The 21,494-nt window shown below is 35.8% G+C and overlaps 3 protein-coding genes and 1 long non-coding RNA gene across 9 annotated transcripts; 1 reads left to right on the top strand and 3 right to left on the bottom strand.

Moving 5' to 3' along the window:
• Positions 1–719: 719 nt before the first annotated feature.
• On the bottom strand, positions 720–6,112 carry LOC116181624 (G2/M phase-specific E3 ubiquitin-protein ligase-like). Of its 6 annotated transcripts, none has more exons than XM_031502004.1 (9): positions 5,793–6,010; positions 5,494–5,731; positions 5,154–5,243; positions 4,521–5,103; positions 3,988–4,061; positions 2,388–2,436; positions 1,572–2,333; positions 1,178–1,438; positions 720–1,125 (listed from the first exon to the last, which is right to left on the bottom strand). In XM_031502004.1, exons 2-9 carry the CDS (start codon positions 5,494–5,496, stop codon positions 881–883), a joined length of 2,067 nt encoding a protein of 688 aa, XP_031357864.1. In that variant the 5' UTR covers positions 5,497–5,731; positions 5,793–6,010; the 3' UTR covers positions 720–880. The 6 variants fall into 6 exon arrangements, with proteins under 6 accessions (XP_031357864.1, XP_031357863.1, XP_031357861.1 ...); XM_031502003.1 differs by having other exon boundaries at positions 5,494–5,508; positions 5,564–6,010; XM_031502001.1 differs by lacking the exons at positions 5,494–5,731; positions 5,793–6,010 and adding an exon at positions 6,017–6,112.
• Positions 6,113–10,134: 4,022 nt separating this feature from the next.
• Positions 10,135–11,873, top strand: LOC116181626 (arp2/3 complex-activating protein rickA-like). The gene is made up of 4 exons (XM_031502007.1): positions 10,135–10,956; positions 11,016–11,165; positions 11,242–11,397; positions 11,467–11,873. The coding sequence occupies exons 1-4, from the start codon at positions 10,739–10,741 to the stop codon at positions 11,666–11,668; spliced, it is 726 nt and encodes a 241-aa protein (XP_031357867.1). The 5' UTR covers positions 10,135–10,738; the 3' UTR covers positions 11,669–11,873.
• LOC116181627 lies at positions 11,389–12,225 on the bottom strand. Its single transcript, XR_004147299.1, has 3 exons — positions 12,066–12,225; positions 11,846–11,995; positions 11,389–11,747 (listed from the first exon to the last, which is right to left on the bottom strand). It is a non-coding gene; the product is annotated as an uncharacterized LOC116181627 (long non-coding RNA).
• An 806-nt stretch (positions 12,226–13,031) lies between these two features.
• Positions 13,032–14,865, bottom strand: LOC116181623 (protein ALP1-like). Its single transcript, XM_031502000.1, has 2 exons — positions 14,731–14,865; positions 13,032–13,779 (listed from the first exon to the last, which is right to left on the bottom strand). Exon 2 carries the CDS (start codon positions 13,761–13,763, stop codon positions 13,032–13,034), a length of 732 nt encoding a protein of 243 aa, XP_031357860.1. The 5' UTR covers positions 13,764–13,779; positions 14,731–14,865.
• Between the last annotated feature and the right edge of the window lie 6,629 nt (positions 14,866–21,494).

Consider the following 21,494-nt stretch of genomic DNA (forward strand, 5'->3'; position numbering starts at 1 on the left):
AAAATGCACCAATATTTATGAAATAATGTGAGCCTGTAATTGACTTCGGCTGTTGGCCACTTACCACCGAACATATAAATAAATAAATAAATTGGTTCCTTAAACATTCAGACAGTTTGCTATTGATTTGTAGCACGGGTCAAAAGTTGCGAGGGTTTATATGCAGCGAGAACGTAAAAATAATACATTTAACTAACCTATCGACTTCGGACTTTCCCTATGTGACAACTTACATGCATCAGGTTTCCCCTTGTCGAAAAAGGCTTTGCCACCCCCCTACTTTTGTGACCAGCGATGTTAAAGTCTATTTGTGCACTAATTCCTTCGGGAAAACGACTGAACCCTTTGTTTCAATGTCCAATAAGTAAATTTGATGACATTCTTGGCACCACTTCAAAATTTCACCCTTAAGGTTATTTATGCAACAATTTCTTCGGAAAAAAGACCAAACGCTTTGTCTCGATGTCTAATAAGTGAATTTGATGAAATTTTTGGCACTACTTCACAATAATTTGACTCTTCAGAGTGAAAATCTTTATTTATGCACGAATTTCTTTCGGAAAAAGACCAAACGCTTTGTTTTGATGTCCAATAAGTGAATTTGTTGACATTTTTGGCACCACTTTACAATTTGGTCCTTAGAATTCATAGAACACCGTGTGTGTGTCTGTCAATACATATACATATTAAACAGAAAATGACAAACAAAGCAATACATGTATAAAACAAAAAATGTAGTCTCATAGTTTGTAATAATACAAAATAATTCAAAATGTTATACATTTTATATTACAAGTAGTAAGGTAGTAAACTACTATGTTACAACTACTGAAAATATAATCAAAATAGTTATTTTAAGAACTTAATTACCCCTACAAACTCATGCAAAACCAAAACCCACTGCATTGCCAATACCAAAATCCATGTCCAACTTGAAATCATCATAATTATTATGACATACTGGTAATTTCAATTCTATACTGCAGGTGTTTGCTTTTGGAAATTTACATGCTGGTTCGTCATGTAAAAATATTATTTTGGGGCTGATTTGGAAACCCAGAGGAGGTATGGAATCTAAACCAGTCGCAAACGCCAAAATTTCGTTTAAAGAAATCAATTCTGAATCTAAAATATGTTAAATTAGCTTTAATTAAAAACTATATAGTTGAGTACGTACCCTCGCAATCTATGATATAATCTCTAAAGTAGGTAATGACACGATTCTCAATATGTCTTCTATTTGATCCAGCTTCACTCCATTCTGGGAGTAGAAGATTTTCTAAACGCTCTGCAGTTAGAGATGGTTTACTGCACATAATATCTTTGAACAAGTTCGGATATTGGCGAATATGTTCTAGTATGTTGCAAGTTTTTAGACCATTTAGAAGCTGTCCCAACGCTTCATGAATAACATTGACGGCATAAAATTTTAAAGTTCCTAAAAATTGACTTGTTAGATTTTAGTTTCACACTGCATTTTAAGTATAATAGAAATAATAATATTGCCTAGATTTTGCAAAAGTTGTAATCATCACTTAAAAATAAAAAAATAAAAGATACATACAACATACCATTTATGATGTCCAATTTGTCCTCGGCTTTCTTTACAAACTTAAAGCCAGCAATAGAAAACACATTGCTAGATAGTACGACATCTTGCATGACACTCAGCTCTGTCGCATCTTTGAGCTGAGCAAGTTCAACTTGAATTTCTGGAATTACATCCTCTAAAGTCGGCTGCACTTTTATGTTAGCAATAAGACCAAATAATGTATCACAAAAGAACCTAGGACCTGGTCCACCATGTACTAGAGACAAACTTATCAACCTTCCAACCTCAAAATACTCGTTTTTGTTCAGATGTTTGTCAGATAGACACAAGTGCTTTTGTGTCCTACCTGTAAACATTGAACTATTTTGTACTTCTTGCAAAGCTATTCGAAACATTTCTCTGGTAGGGCCACCCTCATCTATAGCACCTTCTGCAATTCCTTCAACATCAGCAAATTTCACAGAAAATTTATTAAATTCAGAGAATCTTGGTCTTCGTACTGATCGCACAAAACCTTGAAACACCTGTTCACGACAAACATTTACCTTGTTGATAACAGAACTGTTTATTAGTTTATTTATTTTCATTAACAATTCTTCAATATCTGTTGGATCCTCGTAATCTACTTCCATGAATTTATTTCTATTTGCTACTTCGTTATCTGCTGTTGAAGTAGAATTTTTGTCGCAACTGTCCAAAATAGAATTTACTAACACAGTCAACTCATTTGTGTCAGGTAAACTGCAATGACTTTGCAATACTGTACTAGATTGTGTGTTTTCTGAAAATGTTACATTTGTTCCCAATTTACTTATGTAATTTTTCTATTATCTACCTAATGGAAGATCTGGACTTAAACGATCAGAAAACATTATCCATTCATCCTAAAACAAAAAAACGGTAGTTAACTACTTATTACCTTCATGGTTGTATAATTATTCATTAGCAAAATTTTCAACTGGTATGAATGTTCATTGCTTGATCATTTAACAAATGGTATTTGTTGACAAGCAAGTGATTTTGTCAAAACAAATATCATGAGTAAAATTTTCAAGCAGCAACAAACAATAAATCCAAGAGACAATTATGCGTCAAAACTTTCTCTCAAATGTTATTTGACAAGACTATTTGAATTATCTGTCAAAATTTGATATTTTTCCTAAGGCGTTGCAAAATTACTAAGTTGACGGAGTAAACCAGTTATTGTACCCTTTCTTTACTTACTTTGTTTACTTCTTGTAAACACGGTTGCCAAATCCATCTGCTATTGAATTTAATTATCATTTTTATAGTCCATGCTTTCATTGTTTGGTAAAGCAGGGATATTAAAGATTAATTTTATAATACATAATTAAATTTTTTTGCATGATGATACAGTGCGTTTCATTTTAGATGTAGACACCTAAATAACTTTTGTATTTTCAAAGCAATCAGTATAAAATTTTTACTGGTTATGTAGAGCTGCGTTCGGTTTTATGCTCTGGAGCGCTCCCAGAGCTTGGTTGCCATGGTATTCATTATTGCCAATAATTGTAATCATGACAACCAAGCTCCGAGACCACTCCAGAGCACCAAACCGAACGCAGCTTTAGGACGTTAAGATGCATCTTTATTAAGAATACAAAATATCGTTAAAGTGAAAGACGTAGCCAACTGCAATCAGATAAAAGTAGGATTTCAGGTAAAGTAGGTAACAGTAGCGATTAATATAGAGAAAAAAGATATTAAGAAAAAGGAAAAAAAGGAAAAAGGAAAAATCCTGCATGCAAAACTTTTCTGAAAAATTCGAATTTTTTATTTTTTTAAATTTTTTACGAATTGCCATACAATAAAACTACTCAACGTTTTGTGAAGCGCAAAAATTTGATTAAAGAGAAATGTAGCAATACCTATTAAGAAAGTTTTCATATCGTAACTTTCGATTAAGTCATCCAAATCGAATAATTTCTACCTTTTTAGGAACAGCAAACACTGTCACTCAAGTTCACTGCTCTATGCAATGACATTTCTATGCTTCAGTTGTTTACTTCACGGCACTCTTAGTGAACTTTGTAAAAAGTGTTGAGAAAATGTAAAAAAGTTAAAAATTTGAATTTTTCAGCGAAATTTCTTATGTGAGATATTTTCATCTTTTGCAACAACTTTTGTTAATACTTTTTTTGCTGTATCTTAATCGCTACTACAACTTTATCTGAAAACTTTAAAATTCCGCAGTTGGCTAGGTTTTGGACTTTAAAATTTTTTTAATTTACTTAATTTATAAGGAATGAATTGAAAATTGTCCATTATAATAATTTATAAGGATTAAGATTTTTTCTTATCACGAAGAAAATGAAAAAAAACTGCATTGTTTTATAACGATGATCACCCGCATAATAAGCAACGAACGACATAATGTATAAACATGTGGTAATAAAATAAGAATATAAACTTACTTCTGCATTTGGAGCTAGAAATTCAGTGTTAGAAGCATGAGTTGGCGACGACACCGCTACATCGTCGTCTGATTCTAAAAAATAACAAAGGTAACACGTATGCAATAAACATGAAGCACATTCAGAAATAGAACTTGATTAACTCATTAAATACACAATGTTCACAAAACCGATAAAAACAAGAAAAAGTGAAGGTTTTGAAATTTCACAATATTATGATTTGCTCAAATTAACTGGCATACCACTCACTTCCCCAATGCAAATATTAAAAATAAACAATATTAACATTAGGTGACAACATTAATCACAAATAAAACTTTATCACAAAGATTTTTTTAGAGAAATACTAGATACAATAATTACTTACAACACTAGCAATAAAACAATAAAATGAGTTGCAAGTTATGGAACCTAATTAGGTTTGGCAAATCAAAATCACATGCCCTCAAAAATACATATAGTATGTTAAATGAAAGTTTGTGTTAACTTGTAACAGTTTCCTTCCTAAAAACTTCCTTGTATTTTAAGCTTACCTACTGTTATTGGCAATGAAGAAGACGGTATATTATTGTTAGTCGAACTACACCAAATTTTGGAACTGGTGCTTGCCAAATAAAACCTTAATTTACTTAAACCAGTAACTTCAAACATGTCTTGAATTCTCATATTGTGGTCTATTTCATGTTGTTTAAAATCAAGTAGTTTGAACTCAAAACTATTTACCGGTCCACTGGGAGAAATTCCATTAGGAAAAAATATCTCAATCGCTTTTTCTAAAATCATTTTCACCTGGCAATCTCTATCAACACTTATACTTCTAGTTCCTCCTCCTTTATTAAGCCTAACTTGCTGAAACTTTTTATTCTGCTCATTAAAATTCATCCATCCAACTTGTACAACTCTTGTTGCTTTTCTTTTATGTTTTAAGGTTGGAGTTTGAGCTAGATTTGTATTATTCGCTTTTGCTATTTTATCTTTTAATTTTTCAATTAAACTTTGTTTCCTGGGTGCTAATTTTCGTCTACTAAATTCTTTAAGGGCTGCTCTGTCCCCGCTCTTCGGAATAAGTTCTTTAAATTCATCTTCATGCATTACCTGCACAGCCACAATATCAATCTAAAATTATAAACTAAAAGTCAATTGTTTTCATGTGATTGTTCAATTACATTTTCCGATTTGAATTTACTTATTATCTCCTCTGAAACTCCTCTAGTCCTGAGAAACTGCTCTAAATCTAAGTTCTGAAGCTCGTCCATCTATAATAAAAAAGTAACGTAATTTTTCTCATAAAGGGTGTTACAGGTAAGATGGCAAAAATTGGGTCATATCGGGAATGAAAAATAAACTTAAGGTCAAGAAAAATTCTTTTGAGTGTTTCTTTTCAATCCTGTAAAAAATTTTCTATAGATCCATCCATCCCCAAGCGCAAGCGGTGTCATTTTAGCACGCTGAGGGAATGAGTGCTTCCGTAGCATTTGTACTTGAAGACATCGTACACGCCCTTACCATGTTGGAGAATAACTACAGGAAGAATTTGAACTAATTACTGCACGGTTTACAAATTGTGTAATCTAACGGGATGGGCCGTCGCCGGGATGGGTCATCGCCGGAATGGGTCGTCGCCGGGTATAAATCGTCGGGATGATCGATGCCGGTATGGTAATGTTCGCCGGGATGGCTTGAAGCCGGAAAATTGGTGCCGGGGTGTACGTCGCCGGGACCTACATCGCCGGGATGGGATGCACTGTCCCCAAGATGGCCCACCTATAAACAAGGGTGCACAAAAAAACGAATCCAACCCTTACCTGACCAAGATGTTCTAACTAACTAAGCAATCAGTTAGATACCTAACTAGATAAGTACAATCCAACTACACTGTGTTTTCTTATATTATTACGACGACGCAAATATTATAAATATATATACACTACAACGCAAAACTCAAAAACGCAATGCACTACAACAGTAAAACAACGACGCAATTAATAATTAATCTCATTTTCAAAAATGACGAAACAGGAAACTCTACCTTTTTCAGGTTATACCTCCAATTTTTGTGAGGATGAGGACGCAAGCGCAACGCCCTAGCGCTCGCAAGAACGCACAACATAGGCGCGCGTTTAAATCTATTTTATTCTACACATAGGCGTACAGGTACAAATTATATTGTTTTAAGCGAGTAAAATATCAAAGACTCACAATCATAGTATGATACTTAAAAAAAAACCAATCTCGTCATATTAATTATCATATCACAGTATAGGTACATAATATACAAGCAGTCCATCTTAAGCGACTGCAGGCATGCTGAGTGTTTTAAAAACTCTAGGGCGTTTAATAAAGGGGGCTTACTTGACCGCCATTTAAGTTCTAAAATTTTAGCGTAAAGTGCAACTTACTACAATAATACAAGGTATTTCAATGAGCGGTCTTTTTAAAATTACTACTAAACTGAGAGTAAAACCTTAAATTTACTTTTTATTTAGGGGATTAACTGGGACTATGACTCGTATTACAGAAAATGTAAAGCTACAATTAATTACTTATTATGAGTATTACCAACTAATAAATTAATTTACAGAGTGAACATAGTTTATATCTGTTCCGAAACTAAACGTTTGATACCTACACAAATCGAGAAATGTATAAATAAATTACATTACATTTCAATTACTTTTTAAAGGGCTCTGGAATCCCGATTACTTTTTCATTAAAACTTTATTAGCCGAAAAAGTAATTGGTAAGTAATCGATATTTTTTTAAGAGCTGGACCTAGCTCTTGTTTCCAACCCATTACTAACATCAAAAGATATGGCGGAAATTGACAAAGGAAGTGTGGGGGTTCAGCTAACGAACAAGCGATGTATTTAGTTTACCTTCCATAGGTATCGCATACAACAAACATTTTGTATTATTCACCAAATCTCATTGGTTGGTGTTCGTTGGCCCTTTCTTTACATAGATATTCAGAACCTAGTTTCTAAGTGAATCTGGTATATTTATTGCACCAATATTTACTTGCATGTCAATGGGTTTTTATGGAACGCCGTTTTACTATTTATTCCAACATTTTACAATGTATCATTTTAAATAACAGTCATTCTTATTCTCTACTATTTTTTGTTTGTTCTTTTTATCTAACACATTAAATATGATTGTTTAAAAAATGTTACTTAATAAAAATGTTGCATGAATTATATTGTTATATGGGTGGAATGCATTTGACTTTATTCTCAACAAATAATTAATAACAAAAAATTAAATTGAATTGGAGGAAATACTTCCATTAAGAAAACGATTTTGTTCAACAAACATAAAGATTCATCCATTTTTAATGTGGAATTAAAATTATCAAACAACATTTTAATTCAACAAACATTTTAATTCAACAATCATATTAATTCAATTATTTAAGTGTTGTACAAATATTTTCAACGAACATTTTAATTCATCAATCATATAAATTCGTTCTATTAACATTAGAAAAAATTATTTAAAGTGATTGTTAAATTAAAATGTTACTTGAATTAAAATGTGACTTGAATTAAAATGTTACATGAATTAAAATGTTACATGAATTAAAATGTTACATGAATTAAAATGTTTGTTGATAATTTTAAATCGTATCTGAGATTGTGCGGGAGTTTCAGGAACTTCCGTTTAGTCCATTTGGCCACGTGTACACTAGCGCCCAATTAAAATTATCAACAAACATTTTAATTCATGCAACATTTTTATTAAGTAACATTTTAAAAACAATCACATTTAATAAATAACATAAAAACAACAATTGTAAAAAGAAGAGACATACAATTGACTGTTATTTAAAATGATACTTTGTGAAATGTCGGAATAAATAATAAAACGGCGTTCCATAGGTTTTTGACAAAACATTGTAGTGTTAAAAGTAGAGGCAATATTTTTTAACTTGTACCTATCTTGTTTATTGCAGAAAGCAGGCAAAAGTTTGTATTGGGATAACATTTGTAATTACTACACAGATATACCAGGTGTTCATTCAAAGTCGGAACATAGGGATAGGGATAGTTAAACGTTTTTGCTGGTTTTTTGCTTGCCAATCTATTTTACAGAAAAATAAATAGTATCAATAGGAAGAGAAAAATATTGCGCATTCAATGACTGTAGTAACAAAATTTAAATTTGAAATTATTGGTGTAAGTTATCAAAATACTCATTAAGACTGATTTTGCTTTGTCATTGTTTGTTTGATTGGGGTTATTGAAAAAAATTTAGGCATTGTCAGAACCACCCTAATCCCCCTCCCACTTTAAACCATCGAAAAACCGAATTTTTTGGATTTAATTTTTTTCTGGCATACTGTTGCTTGAAAGAATCTGAAACATAACCTAAATAAATGTTGAAGTTTTAAAACTTCCACATTTTTACTAAGATGGCTGCAGTTTTATTTTTTTTTTTAAAAAAAAAGGTGTATTATTTTAAAAACCACTTTCATGATTTTTTCAGAATCTTTTGAAAGGGGCGCCATTTCCAAACATGCGAAAAACGCGATTTTTTATTTTCTGCGTTTTTTTTACTTTTGTTGAAGCACCTGTATTAAAATGTGAATTCAATCCTAAATGGCCCATTTTGTCAATGAATACTTTTGAATTTTGTCACCTCAAAAAATGCGGAAAACTCAAATTATCGCTAACTGCGATTTTTGGTTATTTTATTGTGGTTTTCGGTTTGCGCAAGAATCGCGACAAAATATTGAACATTTCATGACATAGTATTTTGTTAGACCACAACTTTATTAATTTTGTGGCAATTTTTTGAGAGGTACGTCATCTCAAACAATTGTGGAAGACTTAATTTATTGATATTTTCGCGATTTTGTGAAAACATACCTCATGAACTATGTGAAATTTTTCTATGAGATACGATATTTCAGGAGTGTTTTATTTTTGGAGAAATAATAATGTTACTTTTATCAACAATTCTGAGAAATGCCATTTTATACCAAATACCATGCTCGAGACCCTGCTCTTATCGGAGGGTTAAAGTTAAAGCTCATACAACACATTTATCATGTGCAGGGTTATAGTGTTTGCTTTTTAAGTTCGAATTTTTATAAAATTAGATAAATGCTTTATTGATTGAATATTTAAAATGAACATCTAACCTTATTAATTCTCCAAAAATAAAACACGTACCTTCCTGAAAATTTATACAAAATTCATGGGGTTCGTTTTTACAAAATCGCGAAAATATCAATATATAAACAACAATAAATTGACTAAAGATTGCAAAATGTTATCGATACATTTAGTTTTTCGCGTTTTTTGAGGTGACACGCCTCTCAAAAAAAGTGACAAAATTGACCATTTAAGATTGAATTCACAATACTTCTAGTAACAGGCGCTTCGGCATAAAAAAACGCAGCAAATTACTAAAAAATCAACCATTTTGTTTAAAAAAATTTGGAATTTTAAAATTTGTATTTGGTGACCACAAACTTTTGTTTCACTGCGATTGAAAAAGTTTGTAAACAAAATTTCAAATTTTATTAGTTTTAATTTTCTATTACTATTTTTCATTAAAAACATTTTTAAAATCCCATGACTTAATGGTCAGTTATGGCGTATTTAACAAATTTAATGAAAGAATCTTGAGAGAAAAAGAAGAATCGTTATTTATGTGTGGTGGAATTAAGCGCCTACACAACAGCGACCTAATATACACGCATGAGTGGTGGCACTCTTGCTTCATCGATCTAAAATACATGCATTAACGAACATTTACGATTCAATTCTTCTGTCTCTGGTACCTACTCTTCTTCATTCCCAGTTACAACTGGGAATTATAAATGTGTCGAAGATTTTTTATAATTCCCAGTTGTAAGTGTAAAACTGGGAATTAGTGCTAATTTACAGTTACAACTGGGAATTAGTGCTAATTCCCAGTTACAACTGGGAATTAGTGCTAATTCCCAGTTACAACTGGGAATTAGTACTAATTTACAGTTACAACTGAGAATTAGTATAATTTACAGTTACAACTGGGAATTATAAAAAATCTTTGTATATGTCCTTTCCAAAGCTTCGTACGTAACAGATTCCATTGTACCTACCTACGATTAAAACTATTTTCCCAGAGTTCTTCTTCCTCGAAACGTGACAAAAATAGCTCGCCGGCAAAGTTGCGCGAAATCCGTGAGGCCTTCACACTTACACACACAAAGAGACACTTGTCGTTGATGGAATATTACGTCAAAGATGCACAGAGACGAAGTCATTAAATCGCGGAAATTGGAGGCCTTTTATACGCTCACGTTCCGAAGGACATTAATGAATTCTCCCTTTCTTACATGAGTGCTCGCTATTGTTGGCGCTTTTCTAGGAAGCTTCGGGTGTCGCAGGTGTCCCATGCGCTTTCTGCTAACACCATGCAAATACGTTTCCAAGGTCGAGAACAATGGAGTCGGTGTTACTGCAGTTGCATGAGTGGGGTCTGGGAACCTTGGTGTCGCAGGTGTCTCATGCAAGTACGTTTTCAAGGACAAGAACAATGGAGTCAGTGTTACTGCATGAGTAGGTCTTGGAAGCTTTGGTGTCGCAAGTGTCTCATGCAAGTACGGAGGAGGACAATGGAGTCAGTGTTGAGCTACCAGGAAAGCAACCTGTGAGAACGCCCTTGATTTTCACTCTTTTGCTAACTCCATCAAAAACCCTCCCCATATATAGGTGGAGATTTTTCATATTGGATAAGTATTAACGTGAACGTTAAGACCATGTCTTCCTCGATGTCTTCCTTTAACAACAAACGCGGCGCGAAATTGAGTATTAAAAAAAAAAGTGAAACGAACAAGAAGCCTTACGGTGGTGCTAGTGGCGGTGGCGAACATTCGGTGTTAAGAACGGCATTAGAAAAAAATAAACCATCAAAATTAATGGACGGAGATGTCATCATCAATCTCATTACCGAAGATGATGAAGGACACCAGGAAAGGTAAGGCGTTCTCGCGCTCGCTTTCCACCATCCATACAATTGTTTTATTGTTTTTATAGAACCACCACTACAACAGCCAACAACAACAACATGAATGAGTTGGACGACTTTCTGAAAGAATACGAGGGCATCGTGAGCCACGTATATGCCCCACAAGTAAGGACGATCCCTCCACCTCACGACCAGGAGCATCAGCAGCAGCAGTTAAGGTAAAAATTGCTCATGAAAACAAAAAAAAATTAACAAATTTTAAAAAATTATTCTAATATATATTTGTTTTTATAGCCATCATCAATATCCGGTACAGATATTAGAACACATCATAATTCCCGCGCCGCCGCCACCACCACCGCCCCAGTCAAATCAGCACGCGGGAGATGGCTTACACCAATTTCATCCGCCGCCACCGGGCAATAACGCCGTGAACAACAATCACTTTCAGTAAGTTATACTTGCAATATATACATACACTCTATTCTTAATACTGTGCTTTTCTCCTTATTGTTACAGAGCTTCGTTACCAAGGGCGGGTGCAAAGGACATGAATGTCCTAAGAGACATCTACCAAAACATCTCCCCAGCAGCAGCAACAGATCTGCCGCCACCACCACCACCACCCGCTGGACCCGCACAGGTGGCACGAGCCGTCCAACCCCCAAGAGCTGGCAATGGTGTCCATGCGGTGCCTGGAGCAAATGTTGCCCATTGTTGAAACGAAGCACCGAGATTCCCAACTTCTTACCGAAAGGTTGGAAAGGGAATTAACGGCATCCCGAACACAACAGCAGCATCTCCAAAAAGAAATGCAATTAATAATTAATTATATTACATTTTTAAAACAAATGTCAATGTAACTATAACGAAATAATAATGTAATTATTGTATGTACCTATTTCAAATATACGGAATTGATGCAATTGTTATTGTTATTAATATAGTTTATCCCGCCGCAAACTTTCCACGGCTATAATTTTAATCCAATACGAGGAATTCATTGTCGAGGTCAAGCAAAAGTGAAACAGGGCGTTGTTGCAGCAACCTACAATGGAAATTATAAATCTCATTTCATGATTTCTCCCTGCAATAAGTATTGTTACTAAGTTACGTACCTGAGTTATGATATTCCCGAATTTTAATTTCCGCAAAAATCATAATTATTTCCGTAAGCAACAACACCATAAATGAGAAACGAGTGCAAGGCCACGAAGTACAAACTGATACTGTTCTATTTTTAATGCGCGCGCGAAATTGCAAAGTTTTTTTTATGTACACGATCTAAAGGGGGCCCTAGACGGTCAATCATTTTGATCAAAAACTTCATTCAAGCGCGATTAACCATCAATATGTCAAAATAACACCTACTTATACCACGCGGGTGTGGTTCTAACAGGGACATTGCCGATGGGAAAATGAATAAACACCCCTTTGTACATTTTTTTTTTTTAATACACACAACTTTACATATACACAAGGAAATAATCATTTTATTTAGGTACATCATCATCATCATCATCATTGGGCCTTATCTCATGCACACAAATCGCCAGTAGACCTCACAACATCAATTTTTCCATACGGCGCCGACAACCCAAAATTTCCACATCCCACTTTAATTTTCTAATTTTCATTACCAGCTCGTCAATTCTTTTTTTCCGTTGCTGCCGCTGCTGCTGCTGATGATGATTATGAACAATGACTCTTGACATCTCGTCGATTCTTGTTATTATGGACAAATGTCTTCCAATTAACACCTTATATTACACCCAACGGCCTTGAGCCGCCGCCACCCCCCCTCCACACAAACAATACACCCCTTTGTTCTCACAACTCGACCTTGAAATCCAATGGCCTTCACCCATCACCCCCCCTCCGAAAAACACAAACAATACACCCCCTTTCTTCTCAACACTCGACCTTGAAATCCAATGGCCTTCACCCATCACCCCCCCTCCGAAAAACACAAACAATACACCCCTTTCTTCTCAACACTCGACCTTGAAACCCACCCACCCCCACTTACGCAATACCACTTTGACCTTCAACACCACTTTGACCTTGAAACGCTAACACTTCAATCATATGGCACTTTTCAATGTAAAGTGGTCCAGGATCGGCCTTACTATACTACTAGCTTGCACTATTTTATCCACGAAACTAGGTTGCACAAGAATGGGAGTATGAAAAATCCTCCACTTGTTTGCCAGAACTCCAAAGGCGCACTCCACATTGCGTCTGCACCTTGATAGTCTGTAATTGAACACTCTTTTTGTAGCATTCATGTTGCGGGATGGATACGGTTTCAAGAGGTTCGTATGAAGTTTGAATGCCTCATCCCCAACCATTACGAAGGGTTGGGGAATTTCCTCGGGCTGGGTGTTCGGTAAACAACGAGGCGGTGGCAGATTCAAACTGCCAGAGTACAGTTTCTTGCCTAATGGACTGTCCCGAAATACAGTCGAGTCTCCTTCTTTTCCGTATGCACCAACATCAATTGCGACAAAACGGAGATTTGCATCTACAACTGCCATTAGCACAATAGAAAAGAACTTCTTATAATTGAAGAAATTTGATCCTCCTCTTCGGGGATTCATGCATCTTATATGCTTTCCATCTATCGTGCCTACACAGTTAGGAAAGTTTGTTTTTAAATAAAATTGATCTGCGATGCCCAACCACACCTCTTCAGTGGGTTCCGGCATTTCTTGCTCTTTCAAAGTACTCCAAATCGCTTCACAGGTTTCTCGGATTATTGTTCCAATTGTAGATCTTGCAATTTGGAATTCGTACCCAAGGCTTGAGAAGGTCATTCCAGTAGACAAATACCTGCAAACAAGAATTTTAATAATATTTAAAATTATTTAAGTGAAAATCTCAAAAATTAAATACTGTGTAGTAGAACTCGGACGCATGAACCTTAGTACAATATTAATACTCGTATATGTATATAATTTACAAATTTATTGTCTTCCGTTGTTACAGTAAAGGAAATGAAGAATAAATGGCGACATGTTAGAGATAATTACTATAAGTTTATGAACCAAGGCAAGAGTGGTGATGCTGCTCCCAATAAGAAAAAAAAATACATATATGCGGACTCTCTCACGTTTCTGCAAATCACAATGAAGAAACGAAACACGTCCGGAAATATCCCTAAAAACCTTGGAGCTGAAGAGAATGAGGAAGATGAAGAAGGTGTAAATACGGAGGACAGCCAAGAACCGGATGAGGTGGAAGATGCAGCAGGTGTTGCTAACGAAATCCGACGTCCAAAAGCTACTTCAATTAGGGAACGACAACGTAGAGTACACAACCTTACGCCTTTTCAAAATCAGCTACTAAAGAGATTAGATAATAGCTGCAGCAAACACATAGAAGATGATGCAGACAAGTCATTTTTAATGTCTCTTCTTCCTGATTACAAACAGTTGAACGCTGAAGAGAAATTAGATTTTAAATTTATGACTCTACAGTTTTTTCGAGACCTTCAACAAATGAAAAATAATTCAACTCCGCTTGCTTCAATGAATGCTACTTATCAGTTCTCAAAACATTTTCTTGACCATTCACAATATCATCTACCGCCTTAAGTTGCCCAAACTTTTAATCAATCAACTCATACTCAACCACGTCCATCATTTGTTCATACTCCTCTCATATCCCCACAGAACTCTCAACAGTCAAGTGAGTCATGTATGTCTCACAGATCAATGTACGAGTTGTAATATGACAATGTGTATGTACTTATTAAAATAAATATATAATTGATGTACTTACCTAAGTGTTACCGTTAATCTTTCTTCTGGACTTATAGCGTTCCTAAAGTTTGTATTCTTTTTGGTGATGTGTGGTCGCAATACCCCAAGTAGTTCGTCGAATGTGTCCACCAAAGTGTCACATCTAGCAACATGCCGTGTGTTAACTTCCTGGGGTGTCTGGTTGATCGTCGCTTAAACTTTAATCTGCACTGTGATAGTCTTTGTGCGCGAATTAATAAGTCCATTTTCTTACTTAGACGTCTAAATGTTATTTCGTCAACAAAAGTGGTTAAAAACGCCTACTTCGCCCTAATCCACAGTCTATTATCGTATGCTATACTGGCATGGGGAAGTTCTCCCTCATCGAAGCGCATTTTTAAACTACAGCGTAAATCGGTAAGAATCGTGGGAAGTCTGAGGTACCGAGAAGATTGTCGCAATGTTTTTAAAGAACATAAAATACTAACCCTTCCTAGTGTTTACATACTTGAAGCTTTATGTTATGCAAAGAAGAACGAAGGAGAACTTATAAGACAATTTAACGTCCACCAACACCACACTAGACGAAAAGATCTCGTTAGACGTCCATTTTCTCGCCTTGCTGTAACTCAAAACGGTGTACTTTATAAATCAAAGTGCTTGTTCAATACTGTGCCCCAAAATGTCAGACAATTGCCGTATAACAACTTCAGACACAGGTTAAAATCATTTTTAGTGACACATGTGTTTTATTCGCTTGAAGAATTCGTTGAGTCTAGTCACCTGATCTCTTAATTTTACATTTTCTTTTTTCTATAATCGTGTCATTTTAATTCTGCAATTGTGTCTTGTTTGTCTCTTATATGTAGGTGTATAGTGTCTTATATTATTTATGTTAAATTTATATCCAAACCCTGACAAGTGTAAAGACTGTACGGTCTCTCAGCACAATAAATCAATCAATCAATGAATTTTTGGACATTCGGTAATATACAAAAATTTTTTTCTTGTTCATTCGAATTTTTTCATAAAACTTCGCAAACCTATTATTAGATTCTCGCCCTGAATTAAAAGGATCAATCCAATATTGACGATATATCTGCTTTCGCAATAACCCCTCCGCCTCAAGCGCACAAACCATCTCTAACAATTGAGACATGACACTATACAGACTGCCAAAATATAGATAGCAAAAACGCATCCCGTTAGACCGGAATAGTGTGACAAGTAGATCTCATCCTGTCAAACCGCATCCGTTTTAGCGGGAGCGGTAAAAACGCATAGTGTGACACCACACTTAGGTCGCTTTCTGTAAATGCAGAACATTGCTTTGGCTTGTACCTATCCTTTGGTTGAAGCTTCCACAAACGCGCTCAATTTGGGATATGCTTCCAAACCTGTTCCACTTTTTAGTCGCAGCAATAAGTGAAGTTTTGAATGAATGCACCAAAAGATAGAAGATTTAAACACCTTTGACATTTCCTCCATATATGCCAGCATTACCGATGCATTTAAGACTTTATTCGTAAGTAACTTCCTATTCATCCATGGAAACAACTTTTCATATTCTTTATACTTAATAAGCTTTACTGGAGTTGGATTTTACACCTACCAACGTTTGTTTAGATTTTACAACAAGCGATTTAATGGGCGGTGTACTATGTTTTTCAACGCAAATCGTTTTATTCCAAAGACGATGATTTTTATAAGCAAACGTCAAGTGACATTTCCATGGCAATCGTGAAATTACGAAAACCCAGCCCACTTAATTAGACATGTATTCGAGTATAACGTCAATATGATTTCATTGTATTTCCTATTTTTAAATTATACTGCAGGTATAATAAAAAATACTATAAGATACACGTGTATAATTGGCCTTTAAAGCACTTGCAACGTTAAAGGCACTCCGCTTTGCGTCGTGCCCTTAAACTCGTTGCGCGTGCTTTAAAGACTTGATTATACACTTGTATCTTAATATACTATTTTAATGTAATAAAAAACGAAACTGTATATGTAATATCTATATGTAAGTATAACCTAAGTATTCTAAGTAAGTGGCACTTTTTAATTTTTAATCAATCAATCAAATCAATACCGTACCCATAAACTTAGGGTGATTGTAATATGGATATGGTCCCTCTCTGTGACAGGGGACTATGCATGGAACTTTTGGTGAATGCTGAAGCTGAATATAGACCTGCTGAAAATTGTACCTATGTCTAATCACCCTGAATCGTAAATTAAATCCCCAATTTATTCTCATATAGGTACCACTACCATATCTCAACTCAAAATTACTTACTTTTTAAGTATCTTTCATCAAGTTTTGGCGTTTTCTTTATAATAGCTTCTTCTCTGGCATGTTTTTCCTCTCATTTGCGTTTATAATGCGCACCATTGTCTCGGTCTTCCGTCACTCATTTTATTTATAGGTACTTGTATTTGTATAAGTAGTTTTAGTGAAAAAATAGTCAAAAACAAAAAATAAAGACGAACGAAAACACGAAAAGATAATAAACGTGTTGAAATGAAATCGAGTCTCTCGACTCTCGAACCACTAAAAATTCTCGGTACATCTCAAGTAGCTGAAGTAGTCCATAGCCGGCACCCGGCATACAGGTGTTGTCGCGTCAAGTGTACTCGGTACCGCCACCCTCCGTACGCCGCCAAACGCCAGGGCGTAGTTGGCGTATAGGGAAATCCGCCGCAGGTATAATCCTGACACGAATTCTTCTTCAATCTAACTCTCAGAACCTTCAGCTTCTAATTCAGCCGTTAAGTTGTCTAAAAATTTACCTGTTAGCGGATCGGTCGGGTGGTTCCCGAGAAAACCTAACCGGACTTTGGTCAGATGCTGTACCGGAACCGGAAACGGGAAGTGGCAGTAGATTCCTTGAACCTTCCTCTTTCCAACGAGCCATCAACCAACCCCCTAGTCCGATAAATAATCTCTCGGCGTTCAATCTTAGGGGGTCATATCCGATTTGTTGACTTTTTAATTTTTTTTGAGTGCCAAAACGACCTCCCAGGTCCAAATGGACGCCGGATTTGAATTCCTCGCACCCGATTTAGTCTAAGAACAATATTTCGTTCGAATCCGAGATGACCGAAATGCGAAAACTTATGGACTTAAAACGATAAAGGCTAGATCGATTAAGTAGAATTTTTATTATATTTGTAACATTACAGATAACAAAACAGATAATGCTAATATTTCACCTTCAAACGGCACCAGTCTTTTTGAAACTTTCATTAAAGCACTTCAAATTTCTCAACATTCCTACCAAAACCTTACAACCAACCTTTTTTATAATTTCTTTTTATTTTACATTTTTTTATACATTTTCTTTTGACATTTTGGAACACATTTTTATTTTACATTTTTACAGAACTACTTTTTTTTACATTTTATTACACAAGTTTTTTTTTACATTTTACAGAACATTTTTTTTCCTCAACCACCACCTTATTACATCACCATGGCCACTCCTGTACATGTAAGTTAAACTGTTTTAAAATAAGTACAATTTTAGAGCCTTTTCTTCCGTCCCATCAGGCTACACGAGCTAAAGGCCGCTTTAATAAATTACAATAGAAGGGAGGACGTCAAGATCGAAGACGTCTGCAAAGTTTTTTACAGTGGGCCAGTTTCGAAGGCAATCAGGGAAGATTTCACCAATTTTATTACGCTTAATTTTGACGACATACAGAACAAATTGGTGGTTGCCATGTCCCCGGTCGCTGCCCTTGATTTCTTTTTAAACAGCGATGTCCTGAAGGGTGTGAGAAACAAAAGCAACCGAGCGAGATAGACGCCAAATTGCAACAAATTATGTCGGCAATATTTCAAATTGAGAACCCCTTGCCTGAGACGCTCGCCATTTTACGTACTCTTATACAAAAAGTGCAAGTCGCCGAATTTGTAGACCCTGATGGGACAGAAGAAGAGGCGCACGACATGTTGGGTCGAGCGTTAAGGCTTTTCCCCCCATTCTGGCATGAGATTAAGCCAAAGGTGTATCAAAAAAAACAGAAGGCCAAACGAGGGAGAAAGCCTATGAGGAGGCAGTTGTCCCACGACTCCACATCCACCGATGCGTCGTCTGGTGAGGTGGAGCCAGTCGCAGTTGAAGATATCGCCGCCCGTCCTGCCGTAGTAACCGAAGTGGACGTTGATGCAAACGTCGACACAGCGGTGAAGCCGGACACATCAGTACAGGCAGATCTACTGGTTCATCGCCGTGGAGATGGAAATGTACCACGTCCACGGTTGCGGAAGAAGCAGGCGTTGGCGACATCGGAAGCTGTTACCGGCCCATCACGCCGTCGAGACGACCAGGCTGGCTGGGACGCCATCCTGCCAGCACCCCCATCTCCTCCTCGAGCCCGACCACGACCCCGACGTGACGACCACCAGACTGGGTGGGACAGCATCCCGCCAGAAACGGATTCTTCGCTTTCTTCAGTTGTCGGCACGTATGAGCTACCCGAGTACTGATAAACCGTTGGTTCTGAAATATGAGAACTAGTATCGTCAAAATCATATACTTTGTTAGTGTTCCTCCTTTCAGTATGACTAATTTGTTTCTCATTAATTTCATTAAATTCGTGGTTCTCAATATCACTAGTTTTAGTGCAGTTTGTTTGCATGTGATCATTATTTTTTTCCATTATTGTGTCAAAATTGTTAAGCCCATTCAAATTAGATTCGTTACAATCAATATTAGTATCTTTACTACGCTGTGTTTGTTTTGCATCACTATTTTTCAGAGTTATGTTATTAGCATTGTTAATATCATTAACATTAGATTCATTGCGTTCAGTTTCCGTACATATATTATGGCCTATACACTTAGAGTAATCATTTCTTTGTATTATTATTATTGGAATGTTATTAATTTTATTCAAATTAGATTCTCCTCGATCAATATCAGTATTTTCTATGCGGTCTATCTTCATAACAGCGTCAACATCGTCAGCGTTTATCTCCGATTGATTGTTAATATCTCTGCTAGTAAATTTGTTTGATTCCAACCACTCCTAAAAAGTAAATTATTCGCGAAAATCAATGGAGGGCGCTGAAAAATTCAAGATGTCGGAAATGAGTGTGAACAACATTTTGCTTTCATACTCCAAGTGTATGCTACCTGTACCTTTTTTGTTCGATTTTTTTATTACCCTGCGTTTATACCTTAGAAGAAACAGTCTTTTTCAAGACTACATTGCTCACAACACTTGTATAAGTAAGTATATCCACGCAAAATATAATATAATAAGCATGACTATTCAATTCATCTAACATTTGTCACATTTCAACCAGTGAAATGCCTCGATTTCAAATTGCTGCGCCAATGGGAACGAATTATAGTGATAATTGCACGTGTGGTATTTCAGCGATAATTTCACGTGTGGTATTTCAGCGACAATTCAATGCGATTATTCAATGACATTTGTCAAACTTCCACCAGTGAAATGACGCGAAATTTTGTCGTATTAACCGGAACATTCTTCTTAGTTTATTAATCAATTTCGACAACCGACTTATCACCACATCTTTTAATTTAATCACTCATAACGAATTAGCTTGGAGCACAAAAGTTCGAATAGAATCAATAGCAAAATAAAAAGCAACTTCCGTAATTTATTTTGACGTTTATTGTTGTCATGGAAATACATTCGCGTGGGTTAATTATGCTTAATTTTTCTTTTGATTCATTGAATAGTCCTCCGAATACCATTCGTAGTCGAAGTATTTGTAGATTATTTTTGAGCTGCTCCTCCACTCATGCTAGTTACGCTTTTTAATACCACTCGCGCAAGCGCTCGTGGTATTAATCAGCGTAACTAGCATTCGTGACAGCACCTCAAAAATATTCGACAATACTTCGACTACTTATGGTATTATATATGATAATTATTATTTTCCAGGCAAGTGTTTGACCAAGCAAGGGTAGTATCAATTACCCGTTGTGGCACTTCAATTTCATTGTTTCACGTTTGTTAACGGTGAAAGATTGATTGGATAGTCTATGTAAGCAATCCAAATAAAGGGAAACTAAAATATAAATGATATCCTTTCAGTAAAAATGGTGCGAATCGAAATATCACTAAGTGATATTTTGGAATACGTGGGGAACCGTATGCGACCTTTGAAAGAAGGGGAGGCAGTATTTAAGGCAGGCCATGTAATATTGTGCGGATTAGTGACTGAGCAAGCAAAAGAAATTAAAGGTTTATGTTTGCAAACTTCGGCACTGACCCAACCTCCCCATGAGATTACAATAAGCTATTTGCGAAAATCATAGGCACCTTAAATATGTAAAATGTCAAATACCTAATAGAGTGGTGACATCGTCATAACCTACTACAACATCCGCGTCGGGTTCATTATTTTAATCCGAGTTTTAACCCTTTCCCTATGGCCAGCTTATATGAGAATTTGTGCTGTAAAAAGGAAACATAGCTGTTAACTGTGCGACACTATTTCACCGTGCCCGAACAGACAGCTGCCGACTATGGAGGCAGACATTCCATCAACCCATGTGCGGCACATTTCCTCGGTGTGGGATAGGCTGCGTCAGCCGTATGGAAAGGGTTAAGCTGTTTACTGTACAGATTGTATATATAGCATTATCGAAACCTGTTTAAATTAAAATAATTAAAATAAAAACAGGCACTGAACACATTTAAGAAAAATACAAATACAAATACATTGCAACGTGTTCATTAATTGTATGCAAGTTGATGCCATGGCTTGCATATTCTCCGGACGGTATTATTATGAATAACGGTGTACCCGAC

Source organism: Photinus pyralis, unplaced genomic scaffold, assembly GCF_008802855.1.
Source record: "Photinus pyralis isolate 1611_PpyrPB1 unplaced genomic scaffold, Ppyr1.3 Ppyr1.4_unclustered_Scaffold1434, whole genome shotgun sequence".
NCBI classification, from domain to species: domain Eukaryota; kingdom Metazoa; phylum Arthropoda; class Insecta; order Coleoptera; family Lampyridae; genus Photinus; species Photinus pyralis.

Coding starts and splice junctions, on each gene's coding strand:
- LOC116181624 (XM_031502001.1), bottom strand. CDS start 6,097: ATGTTGTGCGTTCTTGCGAGCGCTAGGGCGTTGCGCTTGCGTCCTCAT. Junction 4,062..4,520: donor TTCATTGCCAATAACAGTAG/GTAAGCTTAAAA, acceptor GTTATTTTTTAG/AATCAGACGACGATGTAGCG. Junction 2,334..2,387: donor AAGTCCAGATCTTCCATTAG/GTAGATAATAGA, acceptor TAACATTTTCAG/AAAACACACAATCTAGTACA.
- LOC116181626 (XM_031502007.1), top strand. CDS start 10,739: ATGTCTTCCTCGATGTCTTCCTTTAACAACAAACGCGGCGCGAAATTG. Junction 11,166..11,241: donor CATCAGCAGCAGCAGTTAAG/GTAAAAATTGCT, acceptor TTGTTTTTATAG/CCATCATCAATATCCGGTAC. Junction 11,398..11,466: donor GTGAACAACAATCACTTTCA/GTAAGTTATACT, acceptor TTATTGTTACAG/AGCTTCGTTACCAAGGGCGG.
- LOC116181623 (XM_031502000.1), bottom strand. CDS start 13,763: ATGACCTTCTCAAGCCTTGGGTACGAATTCCAAATTGCAAGATCTACA.